Source organism: Carettochelys insculpta, chromosome 4, assembly GCF_033958435.1.
Source record: "Carettochelys insculpta isolate YL-2023 chromosome 4, ASM3395843v1, whole genome shotgun sequence".
Classification (NCBI taxonomy): Eukaryota; Metazoa; Chordata; order Testudines; family Carettochelyidae; genus Carettochelys; species Carettochelys insculpta.
Genome location: NC_134140.1, coordinates 72,992,159 through 73,013,948, shown reverse-complemented (window position 1 = coordinate 73,013,948; position 21,790 = coordinate 72,992,159). Strand labels below are relative to the sequence as shown.

General features: G+C 42.6%; 1 protein-coding gene across 4 annotated transcripts in view; it reads left to right on the top strand.

Annotated features, from left to right (window-relative positions):
• The first annotated feature begins 511 nt into the window (after window positions 1-511).
• The window catches only part of KLHL2 (kelch like family member 2), a 140,861-nt gene continuing 119,582 nt past the window's right edge, over window positions 512-21,790 (top strand). For all 4 annotated transcript variants that reach the window (XM_074993068.1, XM_074993069.1, XM_074993070.1 and 1 more), the window contains exons 1-3: window positions 512-684; window positions 6,053-6,178; window positions 14,525-14,631. In XM_074993068.1, coding sequence (XP_074849169.1) covers window positions 662-684; window positions 6,053-6,178; window positions 14,525-14,631 — 256 coding nt within the window. In that variant the 5' untranslated portion in view covers window positions 512-661. The remainder of the gene's footprint in view (window positions 685-6,052; window positions 6,179-14,524; window positions 14,632-21,790) is intronic.

The window sequence follows — 21,790 nt, the reverse complement described above, 5'->3', positions numbered from 1 at the left end:
TCATCTTCTTTTAAAAACCTGCCCGATGTCCGCCGCGGCCTTTGCTAAGCAGTTCCACACTGAACATTTACACCCGCTACGCAGGCTGAAAGATGAGCTGTTTCAACTGCAATCCCGCGGCTGCCGCGGGCGGCTCCTACGGCCGGCCTGTCTCCGCGCTCCCGGCAACGGCTGCGCGCTGCCCCGTCACGAGCTGCGCACTTTGCGCCATCTGCACCCTGCGCGGAACTGCCTCCGTCCCGTGCCCGGCGCCTGCAGCCGGGGCCGCTCTGGCCAGAGGAGACCGGCGCGCTTCGGTGCAGCTCCCTTGGCTGCAGCCCGGTCTCTCCCGCTGTAGCACAGCGAACCCCTACCCGGGACTCCCCACGGCGGACAGCTACGCCAGCCGCAGCCTCTCCCCGCAGGTTCCGGCGAGGCGCTCCGCTCACTTCGAGGCTGCGTGCTGACGTCACGACGCCCCACCCGTGGCTGGAACCCGGAAGTGGGCGGAGCTCGTGCGCCCGGCGGCAGGGGCGGTGCAGCCCGGCTCCGGCCGGCGGATGGATGGGCGGTGGTAGCGGAGACCCGGGCGCGGCGCGACACGAAGCTGGAGGTCCCGGCACGCGCGGCTGGAATGGTGCAGGCGGCGGCGTTCTGAGGGGGAAGCCTGCGCCGAGCCGCGATGGAGATGCTGCTGCCGCCGGTGTGAGTAAGGGGAGACAGGGCGGCGGGGGCTACGGGGTTCCCTGGGCGCGCCTGGCTGGTGGCGCGGGAATCCCCGGCAGCGTGTCCTCCTCTGTCGCCTGCGGGTGGGGGAGCTCCGCTGGCCTCGAGTCACGCTCTCCAGCGGCCCCTGCGCCTGGGGGTCCTCCTCCCGTGTACCCTTTGCTCGGGCTCGTCCCCCTCCTTGCGGCTTGTGTCTGCGTGGTGCTCGCCGGGGAGCCCCCGCCGCCGCTGCCGAGGCTGGCAGAATGCGCCTCATCCACCTGGCGCTGGGTCCCATCTGCCCTGGTGGCGTGAGAACACGGTGAAGCCTGCCACAGTGACAGCCCTCCCCGCTTCCTCGTGTTAATGCTGCTGCTACCGGCTTCCCCGCCTGGCTTAGTGGGCTGGATCTGAAAACCGGAGCACCCAACAGATGCAACGTGGTAGTTGCCAAGGTACTGGCAGGGTTTTAAGAATACTTCTTCCTTTGCACTAGTACCGCAAAGGCTTCAGGGGGTGGATTGCCTCGTTGTACCTTGTACAGTGCCAGGCATGGCTATGTCTCACAAATAGCTCTTGAGGGCTGACACAAACCAGGGAAGGTAAATGAGGGAGATTACAAAAAGTGAGCAAGATATGTGGTCAGCCCAAAATGGTACAATGCATGACCACCTCACAAGACCAGGAAAAAAGATGCAATGGAATGCCATCAAAACCTGCCCCCAAGGGGAGCAATAGCACCCTCCTTAAGGAAGCCTTCAAGGCAAATGTGTAACCTCCTTATTGTGTTGTCTCTTTTTGATGGATATTCTCTCATTTCTGCATCATCTGTAGACGTTTTTATGGCATATATTTGCTGAAGAATGTTTTTGGTGTGCAATTTAATGAAACATTTAAGATGCCCCCCATGCTCGTTGGAAATCTGCATGCTAGCTTTGTGTATGAGCACATATGCATGTATACTTGTTAGAGCATGAACTGTATTGCCTTCAGTCACGGAGAGTTTAGTCACAGTCGTGTTAGACTGTATATTCAGAAAATAAAAAGCAGTCAATTAGCACTTTAACGATTAACAAAGTAATTTATTCAATGATTTGAAGGAGTGGGTCTGTGCCATGAAAGCTCATCATCTAATAAAGTATTTTGTTAGTCTTTAAAGTGCTACTTGACTGCACTACATTTAGAGATTTCTGGAGTGTTCAGGGTATGTGGATGTAAAATATCAGGGTTGCTAAGCAATAGCAGTTACATGAAATGTTTATGTAGGTATGTGTATTTTCTGCTTTTCATTATTTTACCTAACGTTTCCACTACCATAGCTCCAGACTTCTTCAGATTCGAGGCATGAAAGTGAGCCATATTATGTATAGGTATGGTGTACAGATGTACTTCCCTGCCTGTGGGAATTTTTCCTCGCTGGTACAGTAATTTTACTTTTGTGATTTCTTTATACTAAAGATAAGCAGCATATTACCTCTTTTCTGTGTAAGCCACGTTATGCCCAAGATTTGGAGTGTATTACTGCTCCCTCTTTCTCTCTAATACCCAGAGTATTAGTTAACTAGGCAGCTGATGAAAATATTGCTACGGGCACCTTCTCTCCAGTTTACTTGTGCATAAACAGGAAGGTATACCACCTACTGCTCCTTTCTTTATATCTTATGGTAAAATTGTGCTTTCCCAAGCTGGCCTACAAAGGGAGGCCTGTCTGTAACAAATCTTGCAGCCTTTTGCTGCTTGTTCAACTTGAGATTTTAGAGGAGTTAGGAGGGGGCTGAGGACAGAAGGAATTAATCGGGATGGGACTGTGTGCATGCCATAGAGGTAGGGAGTATACGTATGAAAATTTTATGCGGTGTACACGGCAAAACTTTCTGCTCTTTCAAGACAGATCAAGACTTTGTGATGTGAAGTTAGAAATGATGCCTGGGTCCAATCTGTTGTTTTCTGGCATTCGCTAAATGTGTTGCATGCCTAGATATAGATCTAGATTCCCATTTCTTTAATATCAATCCAGGCACTGGATGTTATGAGAGATCCTGCATTATATCTTTTCCCTGCATTGTAATCTGACATGGAAGTGAAGTTACATATTGCCTTTGTATGCTAAATCTTTATCTACTCCTCAGGAGAGCTAAAGTTTAACAATTGTAGTTGTGGAATTTCAGGAGTAGCAAGGATAGTCAAAGTCAAATGGGGAGGGTTGCATGAATATGATAAGCAGAGTAAAGGTTGTTTGACCTTTCCTTTCAGCCAACCGCATTTTTTCCCACCTTATTTAATTAATGCAGGACTATTAGAAGATCTTCTATAGCATCACTGTGTGTAGAGTCAAACCACATGCTTCTACTGTGCTTAGGTGCAATTGTCTGCATATGCTGTGGTCTAATGTAAGCACATCATACCGTCCCTAAAACCTCTGTTTTCAGATGCCACAGATATGAGAGCACTAGAAACAACTAACGTAGCATTGCTTTTGCAAACAATGGTAGTTCTGCTGGAGATATCCCTGTATAAATCCAAAGCAATTTTAAATACATAAAACAGTCCCTTAGGTAGTGTTATTGCCAATTTAGGGCATTGCTATTTTGTAACTTACAATTTTACAGGTTTTATCACCTCTTACAAATATATGGTTCATATGTAATCGGCCCCTCTGCTTAGCTAGTATGTTTGGAAATCCCTCCAAGACAGCACATGGCACAGTCAGGTTTTTAGAACATACTCTATTGCACTGGAATATGAGAAGTTATGGAAAAAGAGATATTGCTGACTTGGATGTGTGTTGTAAGCAAGTAAAGAAGTAAAGGGGTAAATGTTTACCTCAGAGTTAGTTATTGTGTGGTGCAATACATGTTGCCTAATCCCTGTAGTTTCAGTGTATCATTTTGGTTTCTTGCTTTTCTTTCTGTTTGATCCCTATATACGGCATATACATTGGAAGATTAAAGTTTAATCTAAAAGAAATGTATGACAGAGGTTGCATTTGGGTCTTTTGTGGTATATTAATACTTCCTAATGTTTTTTGGACATTGATGCAAAAATTTTCTATCTACTAATTACCCCTTGAATCATTTTTTTTTTTCACTTTTATTTGTTTAGGACACTTCCAAGAAGTTTCCTGTAAAACAAGCTTTTAAATTCAGGAATATAGGAAGTGTTAAAGCTGCTAGCAGTTGGAAGTAAAAAACTATATTCTGCTGACCGCTCTCTTCTATCAATGATTCTCTAGTTACTTGTAGATCAGTGCTTTGTCTTTCTTGCACTTTGTTCCAAAACAAAAAAATCAGTCTTGTGGCACTTTAAAGCCTAACAAAATAATTTATAAGGTGACAAGCTTTCGTGGGAAAGACCTACTTATTCAGATCAATAGCCTTACCAGAACAGACTTAATATATATAAATGTTGTTCCAAAATGTTATCTTAGTAGACCCAAAATCCTTAATGTTACAGAAAGGTTGCTTTGCTTTCCTATTTGTGGGCATGTAGTGGATTTAGAATTACAGGTTTAAATCTTAAATTCAGGTAGTTGTTATCCTCATGTGAATGCTGATTTGCTTTTTTATTTTTATGTGAAAATATCTATTATATCTATATCTATATTTGGTAAAGCTGTTTCAGGCACGCTCAGAACATTGCCTAACCCATGCAGTGGGGAAAATAACATAAGAAATTTCTGGCCCTAAATCTTATGTTAAATTTGACTCTGCACAGTTGGCCAGAAACCTAAGCATGATAAAATATAAGCAACGATTTAATCTTCACTAAAACACACTGTAAAATTTCTGAGTCAGAAATTTGTGTCAGAGTGAACTGCCCCTGCCAAGTGATTTGAATGCCAGATACTCATGCTCGAGTGCAATTTTGAGGTTAGGGAATAAAGTTAGGCAGATGAACACATGAGAACTAATAACTATTGTATAACAGTTAAACTGTAATTTATTTCTTTTGTGGGAATAGCAGCACACTGCAGGCATTGTAGATGACAACATAGCTTGAAAATCTATTTGCTTACTCATTACTAGCTAGTTCAGCTAAAGAAAGGGGCTATTAACAATTGTAGAATTTAAGTATGCTTTTAAAAAGTTGAGTTTTTTACCTTTCTGTTTGTGAGATGGCTTGCCAAGTATAAGCAGATGTGTTGCTGTTCTTCTGACAGCTTTGTTGCCTCTGCTGCTACTTTGAGACTTTCAAGCACTAGAGAAGCATTAAGAAAAGTCCTGTCAGTTTCACTCTTTCTCTTCAGAGGAGTCCTGCCAAGTTGTGAAATTGCCTGCAATCATGTTAGTTTCAGGTTTTTTGTGGGAAAACTGAACAGTGGCAGATACCAGAATTTTCAAAGATGGGGTGACCGGGAAATTATTGTTGCAGCAGCCTAAGTTTGCGGGAGAGGAAGCAACTGGTTCTCTTCCAATAGACAGGTGTATATATGGGCGATTAAAAATGACCAATACTGATTACATCTGAGGTATTTTCCGCTCATTTAGAACATCATGCCGTGTTCTGGGAGATCACTTTATCTAGTTCTCAGTTTCACTCCAGATTTTTTCACTCCGATTCTTTTATTTGGCGCAAAGCAAAGCTATTCTGAGCTGACCAGACTCAAGGGTGTACGGGTATAAGGAATACCAGACATCCAAAATTACAAGGAAGACCTCTTCTTTTAATTGTATATACTTACACATTATGTTGCGTCACAGGGTTTTGGATTGTCTTGGCTACTTTGCAGGAACCAGTCCGTGAGCATCATCAGCTGTACATGCAATGTCTATCCATGCTCAACTTCATCTCTTCATCTCCAATTATTCTTACCCTTTGTTAGTAAATGGTGCCCGTGGTTTTTAACCTCTCCCCTTAGTGGGTTCAGACATTGCCTTTTTAGCTAACCGACCTATTGACTTACGTAGCACACAATTTCTGTTTTTTAGCTAATTTACCTCCTTAATTCTATCCCCTAAGAAAGGAGGCCTCCCTCATCTGTTAAGTACCCATATCAGGCCAGGCCTCAACTATGATCAGGGAACATGACAGAGGTTCCACCTTGCCTCAGCAGGACTCAGGACAGCACCAAAGTAAAAATTCCAGTGCCCATTCCTTTCCCAGAAGCTGCGGATTGATGAGGACGCTGGGCTCCTGACTGCCCTTGGTGTTTACTAGGCTAACATTCTTTTTTAGCATCAGTCGAGCTAGATAATGCTACTAGGTGCTTGTCATGTTTTCCAGTACTGGTGTGGGGTGTTGATAATGTGAAATTTGAAATCACTCTGAGTGTAAATACATCTCTGGCAGAATGGCAAAAAGACTTGGGACCATGATTTTCAAGTAAACAGAAGTGTGAACTAAATTTGGTTGTCCTCACTGTTTACAGATGTACAAAACTTTGCCATCAGAAGCCTGTGGATTTGAAAGATGATAATACTGAAAAACACTGCCCTGTTACAGTGAATCCTTGGCATATGAAGAAAGCTTTCAAAGTTATGAATGAATTAAGAAGGTATGTGGTTTTTATTCTGTGCACTTGTATGGGGCCATCTATCTTCAGTTGTGTAAAACGTGTCTGTGTGTTCCTACCATGAATAGGATGGGTGATCTTGTGAATGTAGCTTTCTAGGTAAAACATTACAATGTATTATAAAACTAAAAACTGATAATTTTTGGGAGGTATAAGGTAATTTTGATGGAATCTGTTCTATGTATTCATATCACCCATTATAAGCTAGCCAAAGCTATTACTTATATGATAGTTTTTAAAATAATTTCAACAGATATCAGTGTTTATTTTAAATCTTTTTTTCTGTTTTTCTGAACATACAGTTGCACAGCATTATGGATTTTAAGCATTTATTTTTACAAATTTAAATTTTCATGGTTGCGGGAAAAGGGGGCTCAGGTAATTATTTAATGATACAGAGATTTAAAAGTTAGTTTGTAACAATTAAAATGCAAATTGTGAGTATCACATTGAAACGTGTAACATAAAATCTTTAAATCGGGTTTAAAGTTCTCAAACATTATTTTTCTTAACTTTGCCTATTTGTGCCTTTCAGTTATTGTCAATGGAGATATTATCAATTTGTGTGTGTGTAATTAAATTGATGTTTACCAATGTTTACTGGTAAAAAAATTAATCCTTCTAAGCCTGCTTATGGGGAATGAAAAACCTATGGAAAATTTTGTTTGTGTTTTAGTGACAATGTCTGTTGCATGGTATTTTCCATATAGGTGCAGTTAAGAGGTCACTTTTCACATATGTGTTACACACTAGGAAGTTTTCTATCAGGTTGCATATTATTTTAATAGTGAAAGGTTTGTGTTGTCATTTTTCTTAATGTAATGTCAATGACTCTTTTTTAGTAAGGGGATGAAGTGATGTGGTAGTTTGCCCCTATTTTGATCATCTTCTTTTGTTGCATGTGGCTTGTCTTCTTGCAGCTGCTGTGGCCAGACTTTATTTATTGTGCTTTGACAGCCCAGTGCCACACCAGGCAAGCATGGAGATTGCATTCTCCATCACCCTGGCAGTGTAGTTAAAGATACCATACATAGTTTGAGAATAGTTAAGCCCTGTCTCAAGTGTTCCTGTCCATCCTTACATTACTAATCAAATTGAATGGCTGTCAGATTACACCACATTTCTTACTCTTCCAAGGATTATAGTAACTAGATTCACAACCTCAAGAAATGTGACATAGTTAAAGCGCCAAGTGACTGATTTTTTGTTTTTGGAGATGAGGGAGAGAGTAGAAGTAGAGGTCATATCTAAGAAATAATTGAAGATTGTATTGTGCTCAGAAGTTAAAAAAATAATGGATCTCAGTTTTGTTGTTGCATTACAGATAAAGTGATGTAACTTCCCAGTGGAGTTTGTTGTTGAAAGCCTTGGTGTTGTTTTAAAAAAAATACTTCAGTTTCCAAGACTTATTAAAGTTAGGGCTGTTGTCAACAGAGTATAAATGTTTTTTGTTTTGTATGTATAAAACATTGAGAAGCTTAAGTGGGAATGGCACCGTGCAAACCTCAACTATAGTTGCGTTTAATAGTGGCTTCAGTTTGAGTAACTTAAGTCAAAATGTTAGGACTTTGTCAGGTCATGCTATAATTATATTTTCATTGCTTTTGGATTTGAAACAATCAACAGAATTACTTTAAACTTGACTTAATCAGATTTATTTGACTGTTTCCTCTAGACCAGAAGGTATTAAAATTCTATATTAATTAGTATCTTAGTTTGATTATGTGATGCATAATGACTTTCCTCCAGTTTTAAACTTGTTACCTTTCAGCTGAAGGTGTGTTTTTAAACTATGGTGAGGGATAGCTCAGTGATTTGAGTATTGGCCTGCTAAACCTAGGGTTGTGAGTTCAGTCCTTGAGGGGGCCATTTAGGGGCCTGGGGCCAAATAGACTTTTGGGGGAAAAAAAAAAAAAAAAAAAAGGATGGTGCTTGGTCCTGCCAAGAAGGCAGAGAACTGGACTTGACCTCCCAAGGTCCCTTCCAGTTCTGTGCGATGTGTATCTCTGTATATTATTATATTATATTATTAGGTGTATGATTCCCTTTGAAAGTATTCATTGTTGTTTGCTATATGTCTAGTTTTCCCTTGCATGTCTTCCAAATTAAATTATCTTAAATGTTTTAATATTTCTATGGGATCCTTCTTCATGCTTCTGACTACTGTTAGTGTCCTTCAGTGGTCTTGTGTATTCTCTTTGAGAATGAGTTGACTAGAAGAGATTACCTTGTTCAAAATTAGACAGTATCTTTAAGCAGCTATTTTTGTATTGTGTTTTTTTTGTAACACTGTCTCGCTCTTCACTTCCTTTCATTGGTTCAGCAATCTAAGCAAATACCTTTGAGATAGGTGCACCTATAAAATTAAACTATTTAAGAATCTCTCAGCATGAGCACTTAAATTCTGTCTAATGTATATAACCTTCCACTTTCCTACCTTAAATCTTGTCTGCTGTCAGATTGTCTGTTTACTTGGTTTTGTCACATCATATCAAATATATTTTCACAATCCTGACAGGTCTTGACTAATCTGAATAATTTCGTGCTTGGTAAATTGATAGATAAGTATCCTCTAATTAGATGTCAAATGACTTAACGTGGACTGTAGTATTGATCACTGGAATGCCCAGCTGCTAATTCTTACAAACCATGGGTATGTTGGCACTGAAAATGCCACAGCAGCACTGCTGCAGTGGTGCTTTGGTGTAAACCAGTAGTTAGCAACCAAAATAGCAAGAAAAGCCTTTTTTTCTAATTTAGTAAAAAACTCATAAAAGAGCCACAGTGCATGCAAATACATGTGGTCCTGAATAAATATCGTCAAACCATTTTGTAACCCCTATTTTAAGAACAGAACACACACAATGATTTGTAATGCAATGCATGTTTACTGAGAACTTTCACAAACTTTTCATGTATTCTGTTTCCTCACACTTTGTGTGTGTGTTTGTACCACTGGCTTCGTGACTTTCACTCTCGAGCCTTCTCTCTCTCTGGAGATAGTAGGGGGAGTTAGCCAATGCTTTGAGATCACATATCATTTGCTGTTTAGATGTGGTGGTTGTTTTTGGGCTTTTAGACTCTCACTGTTTATCGAAAGTAATCATGAGGACCTTTTATTTTGTTTACTTTTTTACACTTCGCAATTATAGCATTGGGCTACACAAAGAAGTCCTTAAAGAGCTGCAGGATGCAGACCTGTGGAACCCTACCAATGCTGATGGAAAGGGGTTCTTAATTCACCACCTTAAGAGGCAGTCAGTGGAAGGTTTGTTTTGTTGACCAAGCACTGTATACCCTGGACGTTAGAATGTCACAGCTGCATTTCTCAAGGATGTGGATTTTTACATCTCAGAGACGTGTAACTATGTAAGGACTCCCTCCCAAAATTGAGAGTTGTCCATTTAGTCCCTATCTTTATGCTTCATAATCTCATTTTATGCTGATGAAGCTTCTTTTACTCATGCTTCCCACAACAAGGAATCAGTCATGTAACACTTTAAAGACTAACAACATAATTTGTTAGGGGATGAGCTTTCTTCAGATCTTTAGTCTTTAAGGTGCTACGTGACTGCTTGTTTGTTTTGTTAGAATATAGGCGAACATGGCTACTTCTCTTGTTAATATTCATTATGCTTTCCAAACAGCTATAATAGCTGAGAGACAAGGACTTTCAAAAGCATTCTAACTGGAAAATGGTTAATGCTACAAAACCTATACTTGTCGACCATATTCCCTGTACTACTCTGTTATTGTCAGACGCTGATTCTTCAGCTGAGCAACTCATCACAAAATTGCTTTCGCTTTTAAATAAAGTTCCTAGCCTTTGTGACCATTATATGGCCTTCCTAAAGATAAGCTGAAAATAAACCAATACACTGATATTTTTAAACTTCCTGAAACAGTAATTCTACAGGGGGGTAAATTGTAGGTTGTTAATTCTGAAACCTAAAGATTGGCAGATTTTGACTGTTCATTGCCGAGTAGCAGATGCCTTCTATTTCTGTACTTATTCTGCATTCTCAACTATCTTTGAGGTCCCCAAAACCCCAGTTATCGCCTACTAAACTACCAAAAAACCCACCTTATCCATTACCCTGTGTGGCAACTAACATGTCTGCTGTGCTGCTGTGGAAGCAGGCCAGTCTTGCTGAAGAGCTTATCTCCGGTTTGTTTCAGTGTGCATGAGGCATGTGTTTAAAACTTCACTTACTCAGTTTTTTTTATTAGCACCAAAATGTGAGGCCTGCTGTTCTTTGACTCCCAGGCCAAGTATCTCTTAACAAAACTGGGCATGGTGTGTGATGGTCCTTTTCTGGTGGTTTGCTGTACAGGCTCTTATACATAACAAATTTACATTTATTGTCAATCTCTTTCTGAGCACCCACCGCACACCCAGGCCTCTACCCAACACCTGTGGACTGGGACCCAACTCCCACAACCCTTGTGTGGCCCCAGATCACCCCCCTGTGTGGCTGGCTCAGCATGCACGGGGCTCCCACCTGCACCCCGCCCCATTGCACCCCTGTTCAACCCCTCCCCCACCTGGCTCAACCCCCACCCCCACTTTCATGGGGCTCCAGCTCCCAGCGCCTGGAGGGGCTAAAACCCCCCTCCACTCAACCACCCTGCCCTGATGCACTTCCTCTTCTGTCCCCTGCCCGCCCAGCTCAACTCCTCCCTCCCATGGCCTTGCCCCCCACCCCACTCTTGCGTTTCTGGCTGTCAGCCGCTTCCAGTGTGTGCAGAGGCTGTATGCCCACTTCCAGCTTAACCCACCCCTGCCCCGCTTCACCCTGGTCAACCCCCCCAAATTCTTCTCAGCCCCAGCTCACAATCCCCAGCACGCGGGGCTCCGGCTTCAACCCCACAACCACCATCCCCGCAGCCCCAGCTCCAACCCCTGGCTGGGCTCAACCCTCATCCCAACCCCCTGCTGCCTGGGTCCAACCCCTGTAAGCCCCCACTCAACTGCACCCTTCTGCTACCCCTGCTGCCCTAACCCACCCCAGGCTTAATCCCCCTCCCCCTTCCGGAGCCCCAACCCAAGCCCTCCCCAACTTACGCAAAATTCAAGGTACGTGAGGGTCTTGTGGAACACAACCCTCGTGTACCTCGAGGGATCACAGTATAAGGGTATTTCCGACTTATGACCAAATGGAGTTATGACCAGGTGTTCGGATCATAACCCATTCGTAAGTTGGGGACTATCTGTAGTTATCTTCTGTGAAGTTGCCTTAGCGAAATATAATCTGTCTCCATGCCTTATTGTAATGCCCTCTGTCCTGGTATGTGTTGGTCGTCAGATCTCCACATCCCCATACCCAAACCAAACATCTCTGTCTTTTTTTTTGATTAGTTTGCTGCATTCTGTAGCCTTTGGGCCAAGATATTGCTGTAAGGCATAGGTTTCCAAACGGGGAGAGGGGACATACTTCTGTGTGGGGTGTGTGAAGAAATTCCAGGGGGGCAGGAGGCAACCCAGCCCCTCAGTCTATCCCCTGCACCCCAAGAAAGAGCCCGCATGTTTCCTGAAAAGCTGGGTCCATTGCCTGCTGGCATCTCCCTTCCACCTGCTGCCTTCCTGCCCCAACCCCACAAGTACCCTGCCCAGGGCCCCACCAGCTCCCTGCTTGGGGTCTCACTAGCACCCTGCTCCTGCCCCTTACCACCCAGCCAGACATCTACCCCAGCTTGCTCCTGTAGCATATTTTCCGCCCAGAGTATTCTCACATCCTTATCCCATTCACTGACAGTCCTGTCCCATGCATTGGATCGCTCATTTTTGGTCCCAGCTCAGTGTGTAGAGGGGCCCACAAATTCCACTAACCCTGGAACCCCAGAAGAATTAATCTGGCCTGAGGCCTTGAACCTCAGTCCTGCCTAACCTCACCCCCTTGGGGTTGGAGTACTAGGGGAAGGAGGTGTCTCAGTTGAGGCCACATCCATGGGACTTGGAGGTTTTTTTGTTTTGTTTTTTTTAACATCTTTCTTGTGTGGGCCCTGACTTATTTTTCTGTGGGTGCTGCAGTGATGCTTGGCTCTTGCTCTGGATTTGTGGCATTGGTGAAAGAAAAAAATCCAGACAAACCACAGTTCACTGCGTCATACACAGACAAGCGTTGCCTGCTAAAATCCTTCCAGATGAGCTATGTGACTTGATGAATTTGGCCATCAAAGTTGTCAATTTTGTGAAGAACAGTGTTTTAAATACAAGACTTTGCTGCTCTTTGTATGGATTTGGGAGCAGATCATAAAACTCTTTTGTTTCACATGGAAGTGTGATGGCTTTCCAAAGGTACCATGCTTTTGAGGTTATTTGAACTGAAAGACAAAGTGGAAATTTTCCTCAAACATCAGAAGAAAGAAGGGTTATATGGACGAAACATTTCAACTTTCACTGGCATACCCTGCGGACATTTTTGAACAACCTCAGTTTGAAGCTGCAGGGAAACAATGCTGCAAACATTATAGCACACCATGGTGCCATCAAAGCATTTATGGAAAAAAAATCCAGCTTTGGAAACATCAAACACAAGCTCAGTTGCCTAACTTTTTATCTTCTCTGACATTTTCATCACGCACTGAAAATGAAGGTTTCCAAGAACTTTGTAATGAGGATGTGAAGAACAAAGCTATGTTTCGTCTAGCCTGCCTTGCTAACGTATTCCTCCGCTATTTTCCAGACAACTTTTCTGGCAACACCTTCTATAAATTAGTACGCAGTCCATTCAATGTTGATGTAGATTCATTGCCAGAAGTATTGGAAGAACAAGCACTAGAAAAAAAATGTGATTCAAGTGTGAAAGATAATTTCAAAACTCAAGCTTGGAGGAATTTTGGATAAAATATTTCCCAATGTGCTTGAAAATTGGAGAAGAAATGCTACGTATTATTCTCCTTTTTGTGAACATACCTCTATGAAAAAAGCTTTTCAAGTTTAGTCAAATTTAGAAATCAACTGGATTTTGAAAACGATTAGCATTGCACACTTTCATCTTTCAAACCTAGGGTTTCCCAACTCGTGAAGAGAATGCATCATCATCCTCACAATAAATTAATTTTGTTTCTGCTGTTTCTGCTATTAAATTACATTTTCATTAAATTTTTGGGTCATGAAAAACTTTGTGCTTATTTTTAATTTTAAATAATTTTTTATGCCAAGTTTTTGTGTTCATTTTAAATTTTAGATTACAAATTTAATTTTTTGTTAAAATGGGGATTGGATGATGGTAAAGAAGAGGTGGGGCGGGTGTGAGGGTTTCTCAAAAATCAAAAAGGGGGCATGATGCCGAAAAGTTTGGGAACCAGTGCAGTAAGGGGAGTGTTGAACTGGCCAGTGAGAGCAGCAATAAGTAAACTATGCAATTGATCACTCCAGCCTATCAGAACTTTTGAGAATAGCTAGAATTTTAACTTGCATCTTGAGAAGTTTGGCCATATAGAGAAATCATAAATTGCAATGGATCAAAATGGACAGAGGCATTTAGAATAAGTTATAAAGTGGGTGAAGTAATATCTTTTATTGGACAAGTGACCTCCTGAGGGCCCTTCCAGCTGTAGAATTCTATGATTGTATGAAACTTGTGTTGCTGAAAGAAACTTTTTGAGCAACACAGAGCTTTTCAGATATGGGAAAGGTCATCAGGGTGTCACAGCCAAGTATCAGGAGGAACAGATTAAATATAATAAGTAGTAAGCAGTTCTCTAACACCTTAAAGACTAATAACAAAGAGGAAGCCGTGCTAGTCTATACACTATCAAAACAAAAAGCAGTCAAGTAGCACTTTAAAGACTAGCAAAATGGTTTATTAGGTGAGCTTTCGTGGGTCTGTCCCACAAAAGCTCACCTAATAAACCATTTTGCTAGTCTTTAAAGTCCTACTTGACTACTTTTTGTTTTCTTAAAGACTAAGGAATTTATTTATTAGCTTTCATGGGTAATACCATGGGTAAGACCATGTTCCTCATATTAAGCATAAATTAGCAGTTGTTTTGAGAGACCACTCAAGACGAAGTGGCAATTAACACTTTTGCAGTCACTGGCAAAAGGAGGCTTTTGTTGGAGAAAACATGTTTTCTAGGCGGTAGGTATTATCATAGAATACTAGGACTGGAAGGGACCTAGAGAGGCCATCGAGTCCAGCCCCCTGCCCTAATGGCAGGACCAAGTACTGTCTAAACCATCTCTGATAGTCATCTATCTAACCTGTTCTTAAATGTCTCCAGGATGGAGATGTTATGTGCTTTCCTGCTATGGATTTGCTTTTATAAAACTGCTCTTTGATTTTTGTTTTCTTTTGTTTTTTTGTTTTGTTTTCAAAACAGTCAAAACTTATTATGTGATGTGACCATAGTAGCTGAAGACATGGAAATTGCAGCTCACAGAGTCGTGCTAGCAGCTTGCAGCCCTTACTTCCATGCCATGTTTACAGGTACTAAATATTTTTAACACTTGTTATATTTAACTGTTAGCAGACTATGCTGAAATGCACAGATATACATATTTGTTTTGTTATATTTTATTTATCCATAAATAATACATTAAAATGATGGGAAGTCTGTATATTTCATATGTTTTAACTTTAAAGGGAATTGCCAACCTGAAATCCAGTCTTTTAATATAAAAAGAGAGAAAAAGTAGTTTTGGTGATTCTCTTTCCTTTAAGTCCTCCTGACAATAGATTGTATTTGTCTCTTTTTACTTATTTATTTTTCTTCCTTTTTTCTGCATGAAAGATGCTCACAAACAGGGGAAGCAGTAGAAAACAATTATCAAAATTGCTGTCACCTATTCAAAGTAAAGGAAGAAGATTCTCTAATGCTTTTAGCAGTCATAATCTTGTGTAATAGGAGGTTAAATCACTTTTTCTGGACTTTATAATCTATTACCATCTCATCTTTCCCTGAAGTACATTCTTCCATCCAAGCTTTCAGGGGCTTTGGCAGCTGAAGTGAGTATTTTGATAGTCTTTGAATAACTAAGTGACAGGTACACTGTGATTGTTACCATAACTTATCTGTGCAGGAAGGATTCTGCATCTTCTCACTCCGGGCTATTAAATTGCTGTTATGCTGCAGCAGCAGGAGGCTATGTCTACACTACAGCACAAAGTTGATTTTTAAGGCACGTAGCTCTACTTTACAATGTGGCTGTCCTCACTTCAAGTACCATTAGGTTGATTTTAAGGGGCGCTAAGGTCAGCTTACTCATCCCAACCTTCCGATGTGGTGTAACTCCAAGGTTAAATTTAAAAGGTTGAATTAATGCTATTGTTGGAACGCCGTGTATGAAGCAAATGGGGGGTTTATTACATACAGCGCTGGTGGAGTTTCACTTCGCTTGTTAGACTCAGTGAACGCTGCCACACAGTGGGTTACAATTGATTATATAGGATGCTGATGGGCAGAGAATGAAGCAACGGGGGTGTGGGGGAGAGACCCTGGATCCCCTGTATAGAGGCTAGCAGCAAGGAAAATTAGCCCAATAAGGTGATAATCTATAAAGATTACATAGGGTTCTCCGCTGATAGTTTTACAGAACATTTTTATCTATAGAAACTATGGTTCAAGAAGTTCTTGGAACAAAGATTGACAATGTGTAAAGCAGTGATGTATATGTTGGCGTCATGATATTGTCTTCATATGGATATAACCATTCATGTTATATCTAAAGAATCAAAGCAGTGGGTAGTGAAGAAGGTATGTGACAATGAAGCATTTGTTCTTGCACTCTTTTGATACATCCTAATTCTCACCTGGAAGGGTCCCTTCCTGGAATGTGATTGCCAGGGTAACTATCTCTGTCTCTGTCCAGGCTGGGATGACTTTCCTCAAATGGGCTGAGCAGGGGTGGGGAGAAATGGACAGAGACTCATGCATATGGGTTTAGGCCTTGTTTCCAGACTCACGTTAAAGGCAGTGATTCTTAGCAGAATATCATGGCTTGTATAGGAACTTCTACCGTACAGTGTGAAAACAGCATTACTTTAAATCAGCTTTATTGGTCTCCAGAGGTATTACACAATGCCCCACAGATGTCCATTCTGGCTGCTTTGACCTCCACTGTTTTCCAGGTGTGCAGGAAGTTGGTAACTGGAAGTCCAGGAATTTGAATTCATTTTCTTTCTGATCAGTATGGATATCAAATCTCAGGAGCCATCCATCGCATCTAGCCATCATGACTATTCAGGGTTCTTCTGATCTGAATTCTCAAAGTTGCCAAAGAGTTCCAGCATGGAGTCATAATGAGATCCTGGTTCTTATTTCAGGGTAGGGGGAAGAATCGGTGCTGAGCAAACTGCAAACCAGCAAATAAAATGTGGACATTTGAGATGATTTTGAAGGACATGATCGATAAAGGGTATGTCTGGGATGCTCAGCAACAGTGGGTCAAAATAAAGGAGCTTAAGCAGAATTATCAGAAAGTGAGAGAAGCCACTTGGGCGATCTGGGTCATCTCCCAAGATGTCTCACTACTATGAGCAGTGCCACGCCTTTCTTGTGGGGGTACCCAACGATGCTTCTGAGGCTAGCAGGGACTCTTCAGGAGACCCATCCTCAGGACTCTGAGAGCTGAGATGGGGTGCAGGAGGCAGAGGCTAATGAAAAGGAGGAAGCTGAGATTAGGTGCCTGAGGGAGCTGATCCTGACAGCCCAGAACTCTTGATCACCTTGAAGCGAGTCCCCTCATCGATGCCTGATGCTCTGGGGTCCAGCAATGCTGGAGAGGGCTCTTCTGGTGAGGATATTTTTTAGAATACTACAAGCAGGTTGATTTTGGATTGGGGTATAGATTTAGTTCTGCTGAGTGTATTTTTTAAATTACTATACATGGATTGTGGTTCAGCCCCCTTAGAACAGCTTGTTCATGTTTCTGGGGATGGAGCACTTACCCTTTTGGAGATCTCCATAAAGATCTCATCCAAGTACTCTTATTTTTTGCACAAGGTTTTTAGGGAGGCCTGTTTTACTGTGGCTTCCACAATAGCACACCTTGCCACACCAGGCAACCAGTAAGTAGTCTGGTATCATGGCACTGCACAGCATTCTGGCAAATTTTCCAGCCTTGTGCTCACATAGTATGAGCATATTTTCCTTTTCACTCTCTGTTATTCTTAGCATGATTCTCTTTGCAACCTAGAACCAGCATGGGAAATTTCATTAGCGTTTGTCCCCTTAACATGATCACAGAAGGTTGCTGCATTGAGGCAAAAGAAAAGATCTAAATTGGACTTCATCCTGCGGCAGCTTGAAGACACAGACAGGGAGTGTGCCAAAGCTGTGGCTGACGGAAAGTGGACCCAGTAGTGGTGACAGATGACACTGAGGTTTTCACAAAAAGTCTTTTTATTAAAAGAGTAGAGGGTTAAGGAGTAGGGGGGAAAAGGGGAATCCTGGCATTACGTGTGATGGAATGTGAGCCTTTTGCAATATAGAGTGGTCCTGGGGGTGATGCATGAGACTGTCCTTGACCTCCTTTCCTTCCCACCCCCTGCGTTCAGGGACCCCAACTGGGGTGTGGGGGTTGAGCCATATCAAGGAGAGGTCAGGCAACAGGGTGTAGAGGCCACAAAATGAGTCCTGTGGTGGGTGTCCCTCTGCAGCTCCAACATGGAATGCAAGATGTCAGTTTGCTCCTTGAAAGCCATCAGGAACTCTGCTGAGTCCTTGTTCCTGCATTGGAGCTATTTTTCAGAGCCTCCCTGATTGCTGTTGCTTCTGCATGTGCATTGCTGAATGCCCTTGTTGTCTGGCTGTGCGTAAGCACTGTGCAGGGCATCTGCCTTTGAAACCCAGGCTGGCATGAAATTTTCCCGCTTTGCTTCACAAATGTTATGAAGAACGCAGCATGCTGCAGCCACGGTGGGGATGTTGGTTTGGCAAAAGTCCAAAAAGGTCAGAAAGACACTTGAATCTGGCTTTTGCCAAAGGCACATTCATTCCACAACCATTCTATGTTTGCTAAGCCTGTAGTTGCAGTGCTCCTGGCTGCAGTCCAGGGTGCCTGTGTATGGCTTCATGAGCCAAGGCAGCAGAGGGTAAGCAGGGTCACCCAGTATCACTGTGGCCACCTCCATGTCACTAATCTTGATTTTTCTGGTCTGGGAAGAAAGTCCCATCTTGGAGCTTTCTGTACAGACCTGAATTTCTAAAGATGTGTGTGTCATGCACCTTTTCTGACCATCCCACTAGTGACCATCCCATCTGTGAAACAACATTTGTGATCCACCAAAGCCTGCAACATCATGGAGAAGTGCCCCTTGTGGCTTATGTACTCTAAGGCCGAGTGGTCTGGGGCCATCACGGGGATGTGCTTTCCATCTCTTGCCCCACCATGGTTAAGTAACTCCATGGCAGCAAAGCTGTCCACTCTGTGCTGCACATTTCCCAGTGTCACAGTGTTCCACATCACATGGACACGGATTGCCTTGGTTACCTGAATCACCGCGGCCAGCACCACAGATCTGCCCACCCCCAATTGATTTCCCACTAACCAGTAGCAGTCGGGCATTGCAGACTTCCACAGATCAATTGCCACTTGCTTGTGAACTCAAAGCAGATCTCATTCTGGCATTGCTACGCTTCAGGGCTGGGGACAGCAAATCACAAAGTTCCATGGAAGTGGCCTTGGAGATGCAGAAGTTCTGCAGCCACTGCTGGTCATCCCAGATCACCAAAACAATGCAGGTCCCACCAGTGTATGCTGGTTTCACATCTCTAGAACCAGCGCTCCACTGTAAGCAGTGCATCCATGACAGCAGCTCTGCATCCTATTCTCCAGTTCTTCAGTATCATCATCCGAATCATCTATCTCATCTTCCCACTGGGGAATAGAGCATTGACCTTGTAAACCCAGGGTTGTGAGTTCACTCCTTCACGGGGCCATTTGGGATCTGGGTCAAATAGATTTTAAAAAAAAATTCTGTCAGTGATGGTGATAGGTCCTGCTGTGAGGGCAGGGGACTGGACTCGATGGCCTCTCAAGGTCTCTTCCAGCTCTGTGAGATCGATAGGTGTATCTTGGTCCAATAAAATACTGCACAACACTTTGGGAAGTGGCCATAACACACTGCAATGGTTATAAGCCGTTCAGGATCCATGCCAGTGCTGTGCAGTAGTGTGAGGCAAGGGCAGGTTTTGGGAAGACAGCCTAAAAAATGGTGTGAAATTCCTTGGGCCAGCCCTTTGTTTTCCAGGGACAGCGAAGTGGGTGGGTAAGTGCTTTACGTTCTGGGATGATGTTATCAGACACCCACAAGCACTTGCAGCCCATTTTTTCCTGTAAGCCACTGCACAAAAACCCACAATAGAATAGGGCAATAGGCAATGTGGGATAGGTACCCACAATGCATTGCTGCTGCAGTTGAATGTGCGTAAGGCAATGGAGACATCTATACAAAATCTAGCTGGAAAAAGTTGAATTCAAGAAATTCATAGTGTCAGAGTAAAGTCAATAAATTTTGTAGTGTAGATATAGCAGGAATGTTAGAGGATTTGTGGAGCTAAAGTGGGCTTAGATGTTTGAGGCCTCCTGGTGATTTTCAGTGTTGCAGATTTACTTTTACATTGGTTGTAAATTACTTTGGAACCCTCTCATGAAAGATGCCGTCAAAATGAAATTTATTATTAAATGTGCGCTTATAATTTTATTTTGAAATTGCTTGTCTATTGCCTCCCATCCTGTGTGATAGTCTGGTTCTTATTGTTTCCTTATTATTCCTGATAACATGGGACACCAGTAATAAACATTATGGTGTACTTTTTACAACTTTATTTCCATTCCTGAGATGAGGCATGCAAGTAAAATGTAAAAATAAAATTTTGTCAACTAAGTTTCAAAATAGGGTCAGAAGTTATAATTGTACATACTTCTGTGTGTTGGGAAACAGGAATAATTTTACTGAGATTAAACTGTAAATTTAGGATAGGCTTGATTTATTTATGATATGGAATTGACTGACATCTATTAATGTGTTCTTTCTGCTTGGGGTGACTCATTTTCTGTGTTCTCTTCCCTTCCTCCTCCCATTTTTGGCTGAGTACCCACTTAATGCAGTGTAGAAATGACATGCAAAGAATTCTCCAGTTACTAATTCTTAAGTGTGCACAAATTATCAGTGATCTTCTTATCAGATTTAAAAAAATATTCTTGGTTGTCTGTATAACTTTAAATGAAAGCAACTTTTTCTGTTATGCCTTTTCCATTTGATTTGTAATGCAGAAATGCAAGTCTTTCAAGTTAGTTAAATTAAATACTGACTGTTTTCATCTCACACATTCACAATATCTTAATGTAAACAGACTAACCTTTTATTCAGTGCATTTATCTGGTGAGATTTTTAAACTCAACATGTGTGTTGCTTCAGAGATTGAAGGACTGTGTGGTACTGGTTCAAATGCTTCCTTCCTTTGCTACACGGCTGTTTTTCCACAGAGTCCAAATTTAATCTTTAATTCCTATTTATGTTACACTTCAAATAGCCCATACTTACACCTTTTGACCTGCAAGTTTCACTCACTTCACTGGTTACAATCAAAGGGCAGAATGGAAGACCTTTATCTGTTCTTTCTCCATCCAGAGTTATAATCCTAGATGCTAACATTACAGGTTAGGGTTTACACCAATCTCTAATACTAGGGACTGGAAGGTGATAGACTGTTGAGGACACATTAATCCACATTTCATAATGTGAGGCTGCATATAGTGTCCTCTGATACAAATGGCACTGGCCACAGTCAGAGAAACAATTCTGAGCTAGAAGTCCTGTGGCGCCTTATAGACTAACAGATATTTTGGAGCATAAGCTTTTGTGGGCAAAGACCCGCTTCATCAGATGTTGTTCTTGAAGATACAGACTAACACCGCTACCTCTCTAATACTGAGCTAGATGCACTATAGCTATCATCCAGTCTGGGATTTCCTGTGTTTCCTCTTGAGCAGAGGTTTTTAAACTTAGGCAATTCAAGGACCCTTATTTTGACTTCAAACTTTTCAGCCCCCCCACCCCACCTCCCAAAGCCCTCCTGCTCAGTCCTTGCTCTCCCCTCTTCCCTGAGGCCATGCCACAGCCCTGCCCCTTCTCTGAGGCCTTCCTTTCACTCACTCCATTCCATCTCCTTTTGTCACTTGCTCTCCACCATCTTCACTCATTTTGACTGGGCAGGGACAGTGGGTTGAAGTACAGGAGGAGCTTAGGGGTGTGGCTCTGATAGGGTCTGGTCCCGAAAGTGACTGGCACATCCCTCTGGCAGTGACTTCTGGGGTGGGCGAGGGAGACGGAAATCTTTACATGCTGCCTCTGCCTGTAGCACCCACCCCACAGCTCCCATTTGCTGCAGTTTCTGACCAATGGGAGCTTTGGTCTCATCACTTGGGGCAGGGCAGTGTATGGCAACATCCCACTACACTTGGGGGCCTCAGGGACTTGCTGGCCATGTCTGAGAGTGGCACAGCACCAGGGCAGGTAAGAAGCCTGCCCTAGTTCTGCTCTGCTGCAGGACTGTTAACATGCAGGAGATACTGGGAGGAAGGGGAGGAGTTGAGTGGGAGAAGTTGATCAACAGGGTCTGTGGCCCCCTGAGGGCACCCTT